The sequence below is a fragment of the Oncorhynchus nerka genome, linkage group LG13, assembly GCF_034236695.1.
Source record: "Oncorhynchus nerka isolate Pitt River linkage group LG13, Oner_Uvic_2.0, whole genome shotgun sequence".
Lineage (NCBI taxonomy): Eukaryota > Metazoa > Chordata > Actinopteri > Salmoniformes > Salmonidae > Oncorhynchus > Oncorhynchus nerka.
The window spans coordinates 14,873,316-14,890,565 of NC_088408.1; the positions used below are offsets into that span (position 1 = coordinate 14,873,316).

General features: G+C 45.4%; 1 protein-coding gene across 1 annotated transcript in view; it reads right to left on the reverse strand.

Moving 5' to 3' along the window:
* Positions 1 to 281: 281 nt before the first annotated feature.
* The window catches only part of LOC115115430 (alpha-(1,6)-fucosyltransferase-like), a 187,754-nt gene continuing 170,785 nt past the window's right edge, over positions 282 to 17,250 (reverse strand). Inside the window, exons 7-10 of the mRNA XM_065026209.1 lie at positions 6,943 to 7,189; positions 1,911 to 2,087; positions 1,556 to 1,706; positions 282 to 625 (exon numbers count right to left, since the gene is read on the reverse strand). Coding sequence (XP_064882281.1) covers positions 284 to 625; positions 1,556 to 1,706; positions 1,911 to 2,087; positions 6,943 to 7,189 — 917 coding nt within the window. The 3' untranslated portion in view covers positions 282 to 283. The remainder of the gene's footprint in view (positions 626 to 1,555; positions 1,707 to 1,910; positions 2,088 to 6,942; positions 7,190 to 17,250) is intronic.

Here is a 17,250-nt window from a genome sequence, read left to right on the forward strand (position 1 = left end):
CTCGTTTGAAATCAATGTTCCTTCCTATTTCTCTATAAAACCCATCTGTGTGCACCGGGACAGGGTGGTGGCAGGTGCAAGATTCCGCAATTTACAGATTCACATCCAGATATACACACTCACACACAAGTAAATGCCCACAGGCAGGCCCACACACTCTCAGTGCAGTCTAATCACCTCCATCTCTTTCTCCCTTTCCCACTGTTCTCTCTGTTCCCAACATGTGCAGTCTAACTGATTCAGTGTCTCTCTCTCTTTTTATTTTCATCCTTCCCTTCCTTCTTCACTTCCGTTGAGAGTTTGAGAGCAGCTTGTCTGCCTCGGGGTACGTGGGGTACTTTACGGTTTCGATCTTCTCCTTGACTTTGTAGGATGGGTAGAGACCGGTGCGCCCCATTTTACGGTTGACCCCTTTTGAGTAGCCGTCCCAGTGGTTCCCTGCCACGCCGATGACGTCACCGGGCTCCAGGGGTACGTCCTCTGGGCTGCGGGGGTGGTGGGGGTAGATGGCGATCTGGTTGTGGGCATTCTGGCCCCCGAAGTAGTAGATGTCGTCTAGTGAGTGAAAGAAGGAGGAGGCATCCGGGTGCAGCGTCTGCATGATCTCGTAGGCCACGCGGCACACCTGGTACAGGGTTACAGGAAACAGGAAGTAGGTATGCAGGAAACATGAAGTGAGACCAGGAAGTGTGAAGAATCATGTTAACTTAATTACATTCCGTGTATATGGCTGTTTAGATTTATTCAGATGAAAAAGCTACCTGGTCCCAGATCTGTTTGTGTTGTATGAGAGCAAAATTGCAAGATTATGTTATAATACTGTAATTGCATCAAATGGTTGTTTTATGCAACAGAATAGGGGGTTATTAGAACACTCTTATCTGTGTATGTTCTTCTGAGAATGGGCCTCTAGGGGCTTAATGCTGTCAGAAGATTTACGATGCCTTGGGTGATGAACCTAACAAGACCGCATTCCATAGAACAAGTTGGTGTTTCTGTTCTATGAGGTACCAGGGAGAGATGGCTCGGGGCCAGACCCTGGTTTCTACACAATAAGAACAGTCTTTACAGTAGATACTGTCTGCTGTGAATTATCAGTATCTTTCATGCAAATCTTAACCTTGTGACCCATTCCATACATCTGTTGTTTGTCATGAATATTCAGGAGGATGTACTTTGTTATAAAAAGGTGTTGTATTCTTTGTCTCTGGGCTCTAAACGAATCATCTGAGGGTGATTCGTCGACCAGACATCATTATCGTAGAGCACTCAATTGATTCACGTTGTATGTGTGTGTTGTACTGACCTGCTCCCTTATTAATATGTGAATAAAGATTTAGCTTAATTATAACTCAGACTTGTGTGATAAATTTGTCTCTCCTCATTTTATTGTAAAGTAATTAACCACCACAGTTGTCATGCCATCTCTTATGGCCCTTGTTTAACATGACAATGACAATATGAGTTGGCTATTCAGGTAGGTAAGAATATATGTTATTGAATAATGTACTGTATATTCCCATAAATGGTGTTGTGTCGGATATGGCACCCCTACCTGTGAGGAGAAGGTGCAGACCAGGAAGTCAGTCTGTGACAGGAAGTGTATGTCTAGGATCACTCCTCTCAGAGAGTTCTCAGTGTAGCGGTTGTGCAGACCGGCCGACCACGAGATAGAGTTATCACTGATGAACTCATAGTCTAGGTACCTGACGGACACAGCATTGCACATACTATATGGCCTTCTACATACAAACAGAAATACAATCATACACGCTCATACACACACATACATGCATGTAAACACACACACGCATGCACCCATGCACATGCACACACACACACACACACACACACACGCCACACTCACTCCCCTTTCATTAATCATTATTAGGGTATTGGTGGTTTCTCACTTGGTCTTAGCCTCTTGCAGTAGTGAAGGGTCATCTGTTGCCAGGTAGACTCGTTTCTTGTCCACGTGGAAACGTCGGGCCATGTGCTGGAACTGTTCCTCCACGTGAACCATATACTCCTCTATAGGGTGGAATGCTGCTTCCGTCCCCACCTTATCTGTCCTCCGAACATGAACCCTACAGAGAGGGAGGGAGAGAGAAGGGGAAAGGGATGGGGAGAGGGAGGGGAGGGAGAGAGAGGGAGGAAGAGAGATGAGGGGGAGATGATTGGAGAGAGATGGGAGGGAGAGAGAGAGGGGGAAAGGGAGGAGAGGGAGGGTGAGAAGGGAAGAGAGAGGGTGAGGGGGAGGAGAGAGGAGGAGAGGGAGGGAGAGAGATGGGAAAGGGGGGAGAGGGAGGGTGAGAGGGGAAGAAAGAGGGTGAGAGGGGGGAGAGAGAGGAGGAGAGGGAGGGAGGGAAAAAGGGAAAGAGAGGGGGAGAGGGAGGGAGAGAGAGGGGAGAGGGAGGAAGAGCGAGAGGGAGAAGAAGGGAGAGGGAGGGGGAGAGGGAGGAAGAGAGGGGGGGAGAGGGAGGGAGATGGGGAGAGGATTGGAGAGACACGGGAGGGAGAGAGAGGGTCAGAGAGAGGGTCAAAGAGAGGGAGAGAGAGGGGGAGAGAGGGAGGGAGAGCAACACTTTCAATCAATACGTGCACTATCAGCTACCACTGTAATTATTTAGGCAGCATCATTGTGCCCTTGCTAGTCTTGCCGATAATCAGAGAGAGACAGAAAATAAAGAAAGAAAGAAAGAAAAAAGTAAGAAGAAAAACAGATAGAAAGAAAGAATGAAAGAAGAAAGATAGAAAGAACAAATTTGTCAATGTAGGAGTAATGAGTGAAAAAGAAAGGCAGAAAGAGAGGGGGTTTGAACGAGAAAGAAGCAAACAAAGGAATAAAGAGCAGTGCTGCATGTGTTTGTGAAACTGAGTGCCTTCTTTGTTTAATCCCTCATTACACAACACATCTATCTATGGTTCGGAAAAGAGAGAGGTAGAGACAAAGGGAATGAGAGAGAGAGAGAAAAAAAGGGAGAGATCGGGTGAACTGGCGTGCAAGAGAGCGAGAGGGAACGAGAGAAAGAGAGAGAGAGAGAATGAAAAGAAAAGCGAGGGAACAAGAGAAAAAAAAACACAGTGAGTCCAATTACCAGAACTGTCCTAAGATCATTCAGCCTAGTCCTCAGGATGCTCACTGGAGCTACAAACACCTTTATCTACCCTGCAAATTATATCTGTACACACTCCTGGATCAGAGAGAAAAAAGGGAACGAGGGACTGAAAGGGGTAAGGGGAGGGGTACAGAGTCCTAGGACAGAGTGATTCTCTTCATCTTTCTCTCAGTCTATCCCTCTATTCATCTCTACCCCCTTCTCTCTCTTTCCATCTCTCTCTCTGTGATGGGACTCTTGACTGCGAGTCTCTCCATTCTCCGCTTCCCCAAATCTCATCTCTCTGCCATGGTTTCCGTCTCCCCTCCACTTCTCTTCCCTCTGCCATGTCTCTCTCTCTTTCTCCTGCTTTCTCTCTCCTTACATCTCTCCTCCTATTTTGTTTGTCGTCTCGTTGTCTCCCTTTTCTCTCCCTTTATCCCGCCGCCTGTTCGTTGGCAGACAAAACGGCCGTGCTGTGGGGTGCTTAGCGTCAAGCGGCATTTGAGTAGTGAATCCCACCATCCCTCCATCCTCTTCCACCACGTCCTCTATGGCTGTGGCTGGGTTTGTGGCTGGAGCTGTGGCTGGGTTTGTGGCTGGAGCTGTGGCTGAAGCTGTGGCTGGAGCTGTGGCTGGAGCTGTGGCTGGGTCTGGAGCTGTGGCTGGGTTTGTGGCTGGAGCTGTGGCTGGGTCTGGAGCTGTGGCTGGGTTTGTGGCTGGAGCTGTGGCTGGGTTTGTGGTTGGGTCTGTAGCTGGAGCTGTGGCTGCGTTTGTGGCTGGAGCTGTGGCTGGGTTTGTGGTTGGGTCTGTGGCTGGAGCTGTGGCTGGGTCTGTGGCTGGGTCTGGGGTTGTGGCTGGGTCTGGGTCTGTGGCTGGGTCTGGGTCTGGAGTTGTGGCTGGAGCTGTGGCTGGGTCTGGGGCTGGGTCTGGGTCTGGGGCTGGGTCTGTGGCTGGAGCTGTGGCTGGGTCTATGGCTGGGTCTGTGGCTGGAGCTGGGTCTGAGGTTGGGTCTGAGGCTGGAGCGTGGAGAGACGGGGAGATGCAGGGAGACTGTAGCCAAAAGTCTGGCTCCCAAGCCATTTCTTTACCTCAGAGACACCTCCTACACTCACTCCCCCTCTGAAGCCCCCCTCACTTTCCTGCTCTAGCACTCTCTCTCTCTCTCTCTCTCTCTCTCTCTCTCTATTCTCCTGTTTTATACTCTATCCCACAGCTCTCTCTCTAGTCTACTCTATTTTATACTCTCTCCCACAGCTCTCTCTCTAGTCTCCTCTATTTTATACTCTCTCCCCACAGCTCTCTCTCTAGTCTCCTCTATGTTATACTCTCTCCCCACAGCTCTCTCTAGCCTCCTCTATTTTATACTCTCCCCCCACAGCGCTCTCTCCATCCTCCTCTTACACCACCAAAACCAAGCCTTCCTTCCCTCCCTCCCCACCCACCCACTCCTCTCCCCTTCTCTTCTTTCCCTCTCCGCTCCATTCCCCCCCTCCCACCCCACCTCCTTTCCCCCTGGGGTGCTGTGAGAAGTACTCAGGCACTATATTAGATGTACTCAGGCACTATATTAGAAGTACTCCGGCACTATACACTACTGTTCAAAAGTTTGGGGTCACTTAGAAATGTCCTTGTTTTTGAAAGAAAAGCTATTTTTTTGTCCATTAAAATAACATCAAATTGATCAGAAATACAGTGTAGACATTGTTAATATTGTAAATTACTATTGTAGCTGGAAAGGGCAGATTTTTAAATGGAATATCTACATACAGTGGGGCAAAAAAGTATTTTGTCAGCCACCAATTGTGCAAGTTCTCCCACTTAAAAAGATGAGAGAGGCCAGTAATTTTCATCATAGGTACACTTCAACTATGAATTAGAAGAAAAAAATCCAGAAAATCACATTGTAGGATTTTTTATGAATTTATTTGCAAATGATGGTGGGAAATAAGTATTTGGTCACCTACAAACAAGCAAGATTTCTGGCTCTCACAGACCTGTAACTTCTTCTTTAAGAGGCTCCTCTGTCCTCCACTCGTTACCTGTATTAATGGAACCTGTTTGAACTTGTTATCAGTATAAAAGACAGCTGTCCACAACCTTAAACAGTCACACTCCAAACTCCACTATGGCCAAGACCAAAGAGCTGTCAAAGGACACCAGAAACAAAATTGTAGACCTGCACCAGGCTGGGAATACTGAATCTGCAATAGGTAAGCAGCTTGGTTTGAAGAAATCAACTGTGGGGGCAATTATTGGGAAATGGAAGACATACAAGACCCCTGATAATCTCCCTCGATCTGGGGCTCCACGCAAGATCTCACCCCGTGGGGTCAAAATTATCACAAGAATGGTGAGCAAAAATCCCAGAACCACACAGGGGGACCTAGTGAATGACCTGCAGAGAGCTGGGATTAAAGTAACAAAGCCTACCATCAGTAACACACTACGCCGCCAGGGACTCAAACCCTGCAGTGCCAGACGTGTCCCCCTGCTTAAGCCAGTACATGTCCAGGCCCGTCTGAAGTTTGCTAGAGAGCATTTGGATGATCCAGAAGAAGATTGGGAGAATGTCATATGGTCAGATGAAACCAAAATATAACTTTTTGGTAAAAACTCAACTCGTCGTGTTTGGAGGACAAAGAATGCTGAGTTGCATCCAAATAACACCATACCTACTGTGAAGCATGGGGGTGGAAACATCATGCTTTGGGGCTGTTTTTCTGCAAAGGGACCAGGACGACTGATCCGTGTAAAGGAAAGAATGAATGGGGCAATGTATCATGACATTTTGAGTGAAAACCTTCCATCAGCAAGGGCATTGAAGATGAAATGTGGCTGGGTCTTTCAGCATGACAATGATCCCAAACACACCGCCCGGGCAACGAAGGAGTGGCTTCGTAAGAAGCATTTCAAGGTCCTGGAGTGGCATAGCCAGTCTCCAGATCCTGGAGTGGCATAGCCAGTCTCCAGATCTCAACCCCATAGAAAATCTTTGGAGGGAGTTGAAAGTCCGTGTTGCCCAGCAACAGCCCCAAAACATCATCATTTAAAGGGATCTTGAAGAAGGAAGGCTATCACTCCATTTTGCAACGCCATGCCATACCCCGTGGACGGCGCTTAATTGGAGCCAATTTCCTCCTAAAACAGGACAATGACACAAAGCACAGTTCCAAACTATGCAATAACTATTTAGGGAAGAAGCAGTCAGCTGGTATTCTGTCTATAATGGAGTGGCCAGCACAGTCACCGGATCTCAACCCTACTGAGCTGTTGTGGGAGCAGCTTGACCGTTTGGTATGTAAGAAGTGCCCATCAAGCCAATCAATCTTGTGGGAGGTGCTTCAGGGAGCATAGGGTGAAATCTCCTCAGATTAAATTACAAATTGACAACTAGAATGCCAATGGTCTGCAAGGCTATAATTGCAGCAAATGAAGGATTCTTTGACGAAAGCAACGTTTGAAGGACACAATTATTATTTCAATTAAAAATAATTATTTATAACCTTGTCAACTTCTTGACTATCTTTCCTATTCATTTTGCAACTAATTTCATGTATGTTTTCATGGAAAACAAGGACATTTCTAAGTGACCCCAAAAGGTACTCTATTAGAACATCAGGGGGAGAGTGAGGAGAGGAGAGGAGACGACAAAGGGATAGAGATGTGAATAAAGAAGAGAGAGAGAATGGTGGGAAATAGAGACAGTGCTGAATAAAATAAGAGAGAGGGAGAGAGAGAGTCAGAAAGACAGACTGAGAGAAACAGACAAAAAAGAACAGAGAAGGAGAACAACGGAAACTGAAAATCATAAGAGACAGACAAAGAAAAAAAGAGTACATACCCTATGATGGGATGCCTGAAACCCAGCTTGGCTGTGGTATCCAGGATCTCCTTCTCCAGCCAGGCCTGAGGATGGACCAGGTACTTGACGAACTGGGACACCCACCACACGGACGGGTCACCATGGAGCCGGTGGAGGCGCTGGGCTAGGTCTTCAGGGATGGACAAGGGCAGGTAGGGGGGGCGGGGCTGAAGGCTGTCCACGATGGGTAACTCCACCACCTGGATGTCCTTGTCATGGGTTTCACCTAGAGAGACGGAGGGAAGAGAGTTACTTAGGAGAAAACACTGGGTATTTTATGTTCTACACTGGGGCATGGAGAAAACACCAGAACTTTTACCTGCTGCACTGGGGCGTGGAGAAAACACCATAACTTTTACCTGCTGCACTGGGGCATGGAGAAAACACCAGAACTTTTACCTGCTGCACTGGGGCGTGGAGAAAACACCAGAACTTTTACCTGCTGCACTGGGGCATGGAGAAAACACCAGAACTTTTACCTGCTGCACTGGGGCATGGAGAAAACACCAGAACTTTTACCTGCTGCACTGGGGCGTGGAGAAAACACCATAACTTTTACCTGCTGCACTTGGGGCATGGAGAAAACACCAGAATTTTTACCTGCTGCAATGGGGCATGGAGAAAACACCAGAACTTTTACCTGCTGCACTAGGGCGTGGAGAAAACACCAGAACTTTTACCTGCTGCACTGGGGTGTGGAGAAAACACAATAACTTTTACCTGCTGCACTGGGGTGTGGAGAAAACACAATAACTTTTACCTGCTGCACTGGGGTGTGGAGAAAACACAATAACTTTTACCTGCTGCACTGGGGTGTGGAGAAAACACAATAACTTTTACCTGCTGCACTGGGGTGTGGAGAAAACACTGAGTCTTTTACCGGTTACACTGGGGTGTGGAGAAAACACCGGGTCTTTTACCTGCTACACTGGGGCGTGGAGAAAACACTGGGTCTTTTACCTGCTACACTGGGGCGTGGAGAAAACACTGGGTCTTTTACCTGCTACACTGGGGCGTGGAGAAAACACTGGGTCTTTTACCTGCTACACTGGGGTGTGGAGAAAACACTGGGTATTTTATCTGCTACACTGGGGTGTGGAGAAAACGCTGGGTCTTTTACCTGCTACACTGGGGTGTGGAGAAAACACTGGGTCTTTTATCTGCTACACTGGGGTGTGGAGAAAACACTGGGACTTTTACCTGCTACACTGGGGTGTGGAGAAAAAACTGGGTCTTTTATCTGCTACACTGGGGTGTGGAGAAAACACTGGGACTTTTACCTGCTACACTGGGGTGTGGAGAAAACACTGGGTCTTTTACCTGCTACACTGTGGGTTGGAGAAAACCACAGGTCTTTTACCTGCTACACTGGGGTGTGGAGAAAACCACAGGTATTTTACCTGCTACACTGTGGTGTGGAGAAAACCACAGGTCTTTTACCTGCTACACTGGTGTGGAGAAAACACTGGGTCTTTAACCTGCTACACTGGATGCGCAACTTTTGGCCAGTGCAGAACAGAGCGTGAGCAGAGCCCACTTCATCAAGTGTTCGTGTTCTCGTGAGCTCCATGTCATATTCTTGAACATAGAACCACAGCGTAATGTTATGCTGAGCTGCACTGGTTATGCCCCTGTTTATTTAGCATGAATAGGAGCTGGGCTAGTGTAACATACCAGTTAGGTTGCATCAAACTAGCAATCTGCTGTTACTAACAACACTGTTACCTGTCACTCCACAAAAGCTATGGGAGAGCAACGGAAACAACGACTGCTATGTATCAGAGTGGGGTGATATCACCTGCACAATCTAGCGCACAATGGATGTTAGTCTAGCGCACAATGGACGTTGGTCTAACTAGCACTAACTAGCTAGCTATTCCACATTGACTACACTCACCCTCCTTTGACCCAAATGACCACCTCTTGGGTCCTTTCCTTAATTTATGCAGATCTAAAAGCAAAGATAGGTGAGAGTTGATATCCAAATAACCTTTCTGCTGTATTACTTTTACTCATGTAATGTTGTCGGATCAGAGAAGATAAGGATGAGATGAAATGAGAGGGGGAAGCCATTCTAAACTATTGAGACGTGGCCTTATACTTAAACCCTCATGAATATACAATCATTGGATTGGTGTAGACTAGACAGAGTTTCTGATTCCTCATGAAACCCAGACAAAAAATTGCATGATTTGGCAAGATTTGGGGGATTTTCACAAATTGTAATCCTTTTCTTTGAAGAGTTTGAAGAGGCGAAAGAAGTGCCAGCCCCGTCACGGACCACGATGTCTTGCTCCCAGACAAACTAAACTTCTTTGCTGAGCTAAATGACTACCGCCCCGTAGCACTCACTTCCATCATCATGAAGTGCTTTGAGAGACTAGTCAAGGATCATATCTCTTCCACACTAGCATGCACAGACCAGCTGGTTGGAGTGTTTACGGACATATTCAATCTCTCCCTATACCAGTCTGCTGTCCACACTTGCTTCACCATTGTTCCTGTACCCCCCCCCCCCCCCAAATGTAACTGAACTAAATGACTATCGTCCCATAGCACTCACTTCTGTCGTCATGAAGTGTTGGAGAGGCTAGTTAAGGATCATATCACCTCTACCTTACCTAACACCCTAGACCAACTTCAATTTGCTTACCGCCCCAATAGATCCTCAAACGGTGCAATCGCCATTGCACTGCACACTGCCCTATTCTATCTGGACAAGAGGAATACCTACGTCAGAATGCTGTTCATTGACTATAGCTCAGCCTTCAACACCATAGTACCCTCCAAGCTCATCATTAAGCTCAGGGCCCTGGGGGTCAGACCCAGCAAATTGAAGTTGGTCTAGGGTGTTAGGTAAGGTAGAGGTGATATGATCCTTAACTAGCCTCTCCAACACTTCATGATGACAGAAGTGAGTGCTATGTGATGATAGTCATTTAGTTCAGTTACATTTTTTTTTGGGGGGGGGGGGTACAGGAACAATGGTGAAGCAAGTGTGGACAGCAGACTGGTATAGGGAGAGATTGAATATGTCCGTAAACACTCCAACCAGCTGGTCTGTGCATGCTTTGATGACGCGGCTAGGTATGTCGTCTGGAATGGCAGCCATGCAAGGGTTAATTTGCTTAACTGCCTTACTCACATCGGTCACGGAGAACGAGAGCACACAATCATTGAGAGTGGGCTGCGTCGGTGGCACTGTGTTGTCCTCAAAGCGGGCTAAGTAGGTGTTCAGCTTGTCTGGGAGCAAAACATTAGTGTACGCGATGTGGCTGGTTTTCCATTTGTAATCTGTGACTTTCGACCCTGCCACATACGTCCCGTGTCTGAGTTGTTGAATTGCAACTCCACTTTGTCTTTGTACTGACGTTTTGCCTTTTTGATTGCCATCGACCATATTCCCAGTCACCTTGCCACGGTTAAATGCGGTGGTTCATGCTTTCAGTTTATACACTGTTTCTCGCTTGGGTAGGTTTTAATAGTCAGCATGGGAACAACAACCCCTATACACTTCCTGATGAATTCAGGCACCATATCCGTGTAAACGTCAATGTTATTCTCAGAGGCTACCCGGAACATTTTCAATACAATCTTGAAGCATGGATTCCAATTGGTCAGACCAGCATTAAGTATACCTTAGCACGGGTACTTCCTGTTTGAGTTTCTGCCTATAGGAAGGGAGGAGCAAAATGGAGTCGTGATCTGATTTGCCGAAGGGAGGACGGGGAAGGGCCTTGTAGGCATTTGGAAAAGGCAAGTACTACAGTCAATGTGTTAATAGAACTTCGGTAGCATTTTCCTCATGTTTGCTTTGTTAAAATCTCCAGCTACAATAAATGCGGCCTCAGTTTGCATAAAGTCCAGTGTAGTTCATTGATGCCGTCATGGTATCTGCCTGAGGATGAACATCCACGGCTGTGACTACAACTGAAGAACAAAAGGACTTGAGTTTCTGTATGTTATCACAATCACACCATGAGTAGTTTATCATGAAATATACACCCCCGCCTGTCTTCTTTCAGGAGAGTTCTTCATTCCTGTCTGCATGATGAACTGAGAACCCAGCTGGATGGATGGACAGGGAAAGGATATCCAGAGAGATCCATGATTTCGTTAAACAGAGCATGTTACAGTCCCTGATGTCTCTCTGGAAGGAGATCCTCGCCCAGAGCTCGTCTACTTTATTGTCCAGAGACTGAACATTAGCAAGTAATATACTCTGAAGCGGTGGATGGTGTGCCCGTCTCCTGAGTTGGACTAGAAGTCCACTCAGAATACCTTGTCTCCGCAGGCGGCGTCTTGGAGCAGCCTCTGGGATAAGTTCAATTGCCCTGGGGTGTATGAACAAAGGATCCAATTCAGGAAAGTCGTATTCCTGGTTGTAATGCTGGTGAGTTACCGTCTCTCTGCTATCCAAAAGTTATTTCCATCTGTATGTAATAACACAAAAAACATTCTGGGCTAATAATGTAAGAAATAACACACAAAAAAACGAAATACTGCAAAGTTTCTTAGGAGCTAGAAGCAGAGCTGCCATGTCTGTTGGTGCCATCTTGCCGGTACGAGTAAAAGGAAGGCTGTGATTGGTTACATTGCCTACTATGCAAATTTCTCTATGTAAAATGGGCCATAACTTTAATACTAGCAGAGACGGTGGAACTTTGACATGCATGTTGAATATATTATGTACAACAATATATTGAAAAATGTTCCAAATATATGTTTTCTATATTCATAAATTAAATCGTTATTGAAATCAAAATACTCCACTGGATCTATACCATCCAATAGGTTACAGTGAACAAGTGCACACTGGGGGAAAATGGTACAGAATTGAATTGAAGCCAAATAGAGGGAAGGAGAAAGTCATGTCCATTCAAAACAACAATCCTCTTGCCGTTTCTCTGTCCCTTTTTGTCTGTTTCTCTCTGTTGAAGTTTTATAAAAGTCTTTCTTTCGCTCTGTTTGTCTTTCAAACTGTCTCCAAATCTGTTGTGTTTCGATCTCCACAATACTCTCTCTGTGTTTCTCTCTCTTCCTCCTCCCTCTTTCAATATTTCTGTCTGACATACACATTCGTTATCTTGATCTTTCACTTTCTGTCTCTCTCTCCCTCTGTCTTTATCCCCACTCCCTCCTGAGTGACAGTTGCTCTTTGGCTGTCCTTCTTTAAATGCCATGGTGAGCCCATCCACTTCCATGGTACAGGGGCTGGCACCAGCTGCTCCAAGAAGGTGTCCTCTAGATGGGCCCTGGGCACAGTGGGCAGAGACGAAGGTTGAGTTGGGCTGATTAGGAAGGTCATCCTCTCTGTGCTCCTTATAGCCTTCCCACCTGGGAGACTGGGTGTTAAGCCTCAGTACACAAACAAGTGGCAAGGGCATACACGCGCGTGTAGACACACACGGAAGTGGAGGAACACACACACGCACAGACGCGTACACACACACACAATCTTTTTTTGGTCTAATATCATCTCCCAGAAGGGATATGTTTGGCAGACATCCAGTCTTAAACCAGAGAAAATTGTTTTTACAGTTTCTAAAATAAACTGAGACTACCACCACTGGATTTAATGAAGTTGCAATTACAGTGACTCCTTCCATCCAGTGAGACTAATACAACTACAGTGACTCCTTCCATCCAGTGAGACTAATACAACTACAGTGACTCCTTCCATCCAGTGAGACTAATACAACTACAGTGACTCCTTCCATCCAGTGAGACTAATACAACTACAGTGACTCCTTCCATCCAGTGAGACTAATACAACTACAGTGACTCCTTCCATCCAGTGAGACTAATACAACTACAGTGACTCCTTCCATCCAGTGAGACTAATACAACTACAGTGACTCCTTCCATCCAGTGAGACTAATACAACTGCACACAGCTTTCATAAGCCTTTGACAACAGTAACGGTGCGTGGGTAAAATCACTGGGGATGCAAAAAACAAAGTACCATATTACGACCTAAGTGTTGTGATAATTGCGTTGTTTGCTTCATATACTTGACACATGTGATATATAGGCCTAAAGGCAGAGACAATAAGAGGACACAGTGGCAGAATAAGTTCAAACACACCTTTGTTTTATCACAAAACTGGAAAACAACCCCTGTCCGGTGAAGTCCACAAAGCATATTGCGTGTAACAGTTACATGACCTACAGCATGGTCAAGCAAGTCAATGTTTCTGACATTTTCGGAACACTAAACAACTATTGATTTAGAACCACAGAGAGTTCTCGCAAGTCGCTAAGAAACAGGAGCTACCTTCACTATTAGCAACATTTCAACATCAGCAAATCACCTACTGTATGCTTAGTCTAATACACGGACAACTAAAAGATACCAAAAACAATTTAGTCCAATCAATGTAACCTAAATATGATGTGGCTGTCCATGTTTCTGATTTCTGTGTGTGTGTGTGTGTGTGTGTGTGTGTGTGTGTGTCAAATCAAATTTTTATTTGTCACATACACATGTGTGTGTGTGTGTGTGTGTGTGTGTGTGTGTGTGTGTGTGTGTGTGTGTGTGTGTGTGTTTGTGTATGTGTGTGTGTGTGTGTGTGTGTGTGTGTGTTCGTGCAAGTAGAAAAAAACATGTTGACTCACCCTACTTGTAAAGAAACACCAATGCCATCCTCTCTTACATGTTGATGAAACGGTCTATCACTCTGTCATACAGTGCACACTTTTATTTGTTGTTGTCATAGGCTAGCTAGCTAAAATGCTTGCTTGCTAGCCTAACTTCCTTTCATGGGTAACGTTAGCTCGTTAACATTAGCCTTCTACATCTAGCTACACATTGAACGTCCATCCTCTCAGGCCAAAGGCAGAATGTATTAATTAATGGTTGGATCAGAATTACCGTTATAATCATTGGTCAGTATGGAGAATTAAATTAAACCACAAGTCCAAATCCCTATCTCCATCCATGGCTAATTTAGAAAAGGGACAATTTTAGCTAGCTAGCTAACCACTGGACAACAACACAACGAGATGCAACAATTCAAGTTGTTTGTGTCAATGACATATTTCATTGGAGTGATGCCAAATCCAAACGGGCTTCCCTTGACACTTTTTTTTTGGTGTGCCAGGACCATTCACAGTTGAGCTCTCTCAGTTTAGCTCAATGCTGATTGGCTTATATTTTAAACTTTTTTTATGAAGGGAGTCCAATTCTTACTAGCTTCCCTTGGTATGGGTGACAACAATGTCATACTCTCTGGGACCAGATAGCATCAGATAGATGGCCTACACATACAGAGACAAAGGGGCGCTGTTTCGCTCGCGTGGATGATTCTCCCGTGCTCCCGCCTCTTGCGGATTGAAGGAAAATGATGAAACACAGAGAGACTAAATTGATTATTGTATATGTTTATTTGTTTTTGGGGGGGGGAGACTGGTTTCCCTTGGCATCCATGAATACACGCCACTGACTGTCAAACAAATGGTATAATTACTCATAAAGAAATGCCCATTCAAAATAAGAGTAAATGGAATAAAATAATAATAAAGATAAATGGAAAAGGCAGGGCCTCGGGGCACGTGTACACCATGGAGCGTGAGCTCAATATCAATTGGCAAAAGTATGAAATATTAAACAGAAACATTTTTCCCAAGCTCTTTCTCTTTGCTTACAACATCATTGGCAGGTTTTGCAGGACGGAGAGGGGAACTGGGAGGGGGGGTTCGACGCCTACACATCTTGCCACAATTGCACAGTTGCAGTGACCCTTCCCCTCCCAGAGCTTACTAATGAGGACACAAAGTTATGTACTGATTTCACTAACTCAAGCCTCTGCAGTTTAAATCTGCAAATTGGTGCTGCAATAACTTATTTGCTCCAAAATGGCTGACCCTTAAATTTAACATTTAGCTAATTCACAGTTTGATGCAGGAAAACATCTACGTTGTTTCAGAAATCAGTCCAGAATACATTTTTCTATTGTATTGTGGGTCAGCTGAGCGCAGCAGCTGATTCGGGAGGCTACTGCAATGAGGCCAGAACAACAGCTGGTGAAAACCTAATGTAAATGAACTCACTACACAAAGAGCAAGATTCAACATTGTGTGTGCAGCAAGTAGGTAGAGTTTGAAGGCATTGTTTCAGGCAAATTGGCCATGCATTGAGGATGCCTGGTCATTCTTTAAAAGATGGACCAAGAGAAGCATGCTCCAACAAAAATGCAGAACCAGGAACAGAAAGTCTAAGATAGTTGCAGCCAAAAACATCCAGTGGGGTGTATGCGTGCCCCCGTGATATGTGTTCAGGGGGGAAGATACACGCAGGGTCAGGAAAGCTAAGGCCAGTTCTTCAGGCAGAAGTTTGCATCCTGTAGCTCCAACTAAAAAAAGTTCTGGGACAAAGTCCATGGAGAACAAGAATATCCTCCCAGCTGCCCACTGCACTGACTAGGTAAATGTCTCCACCGATAAACCAGTCTGAACCCCTATCACTTCCCTGGTGCTGAGACCATGTCTCCAACCTCGGCCAACAGTCCGCCCCCCCGCAGCTCAGCCCAAGTCCAGGTCAATCCAGATTTGTTTGAAAGAGCTGGAGCGGTCAATGTTTGGTTGGGTGAAACTATCTGCCGCCATTGTCGCAACCCCTATTACCAGCCTGTTCAATGTTTGGTTGGATGGAGCGCAGTCATGTTTGGGGAGTGGACCCAAACTGCTATAGACCTATATCCAATGTTTCTAAGGTCTTGGAGCCAAGTCAACAAACAGGTTTGACCATCTGAATCCCACCGTAGCATTCAGTGTGCAATCTGGGTGAAACTGTCAGGTTTTAGCCAGTGCATATGACTAAAACAGATATCATTGTCCATCGATAAAAGACAGATGCAGGCTTTCACCCCCAAGGCTTTGACTCTGACAATCCCTCATCCAGATCTGTCTTGTGATGACTGCCTTGCCTGGTCCGCCATTCAAAAATGGTCAAACATAGTTCCTCCTTTTGCAGTCTCTATGGGCGCTAAGGGTTATTACAAACTCTGATAGCTAATGATTATTTTAAAATATTGTGACAGTGATTCTATATAGTTTTGGACACTTTAAACCTCAAACGAGCTTCAATGCCATACAGCACTCCTTCCGTGGCCTCCAACTGCTCTTAAACGCGAGTAAAACCAAATGCATGCTTTTCAACCGATCGCTGCCTGCACCCGCATGCCCGACTAGCATCACCACCCTGGATGGTTTTGAATATGTGGACATCTATAAGTAAGGTGTCTGGCTAGACTGCAAACTCTCCTTCCAGACTCACATCAAACATCTCTGTTTCAAGGTCGTTCTTTGCCAAAGTTCAGTGACCCAATCTCCTGTGTATCCTAACTGTTTAGCGATGTCATCTACAAAATGGCTTCCAACACTCTAGCTCAGAAACTGGATGCAGTTATGTAGTGCCATCTGTTTTTCACTAACATAAAAGCTTGCTTAGCCAGTTTAAATATAGAGAAACTGACTGCAAGGCACTTATTTAGCTCCGGCTGGCCGTGGCTACTATTGGCCTGACCCATGGTACAAGTCCATGCTAAAGCTCCGCCTTATCTCAGTTCACGATGGCAACACCCAACTCCAGCAGGTGTATCTCACTGATCATCCCTAAAGCCAACACCTCATTTGGCCGCCTTTCGTTGTATGTGACAATCAAAATCACATCCGAGCAGCTAACGTTGTCTTCATAGTCAGTCCGTAAATAGCCCACCCATTTTTCTCATCCCCATACTGTTTTTATACTGTTTTAAAAAAAAAAAAAATTATTTACTTTTCTGCTCTTTTGCACACCAATATTCGGTACATGACCATCTGATCATTTATCACCCAGTGTTAATCAGAAAAACAGCTGCTTCATGCCTTTTCACAATTAATGTAGAGCCCATTAGCACTACTAGTTATTGACAGTTTATTGCTTACTCCATGTGTAACTTGTGTTGTCTGTTCACACTGCACTTTATCTTGGCCAGGTCGCAGGTAGATGAGTTTGTTTCAACTAGCATTGTTAAATAAAGTGAAAAAAAAAAAAAAAAAAAAAAAAGATGATTTCAGTGACTGGCTCAGCTGTTGGACAAATCCATGATAGCTTTTGTGCCCATAACTTAAGAAATACTGCTCATTGAAGCACAACAATCCTTAGCTAGGTGTAAAATGGGGCGACTTCCTCACCAAAGAAATATCAACATTATTGACATATTTATTGTTTTAGCTTAGATTAATCAGACAGTTTTGAGGCAGAAATGGGGTTCAGCAGATGATATGACCTACTGTAGGTAATAT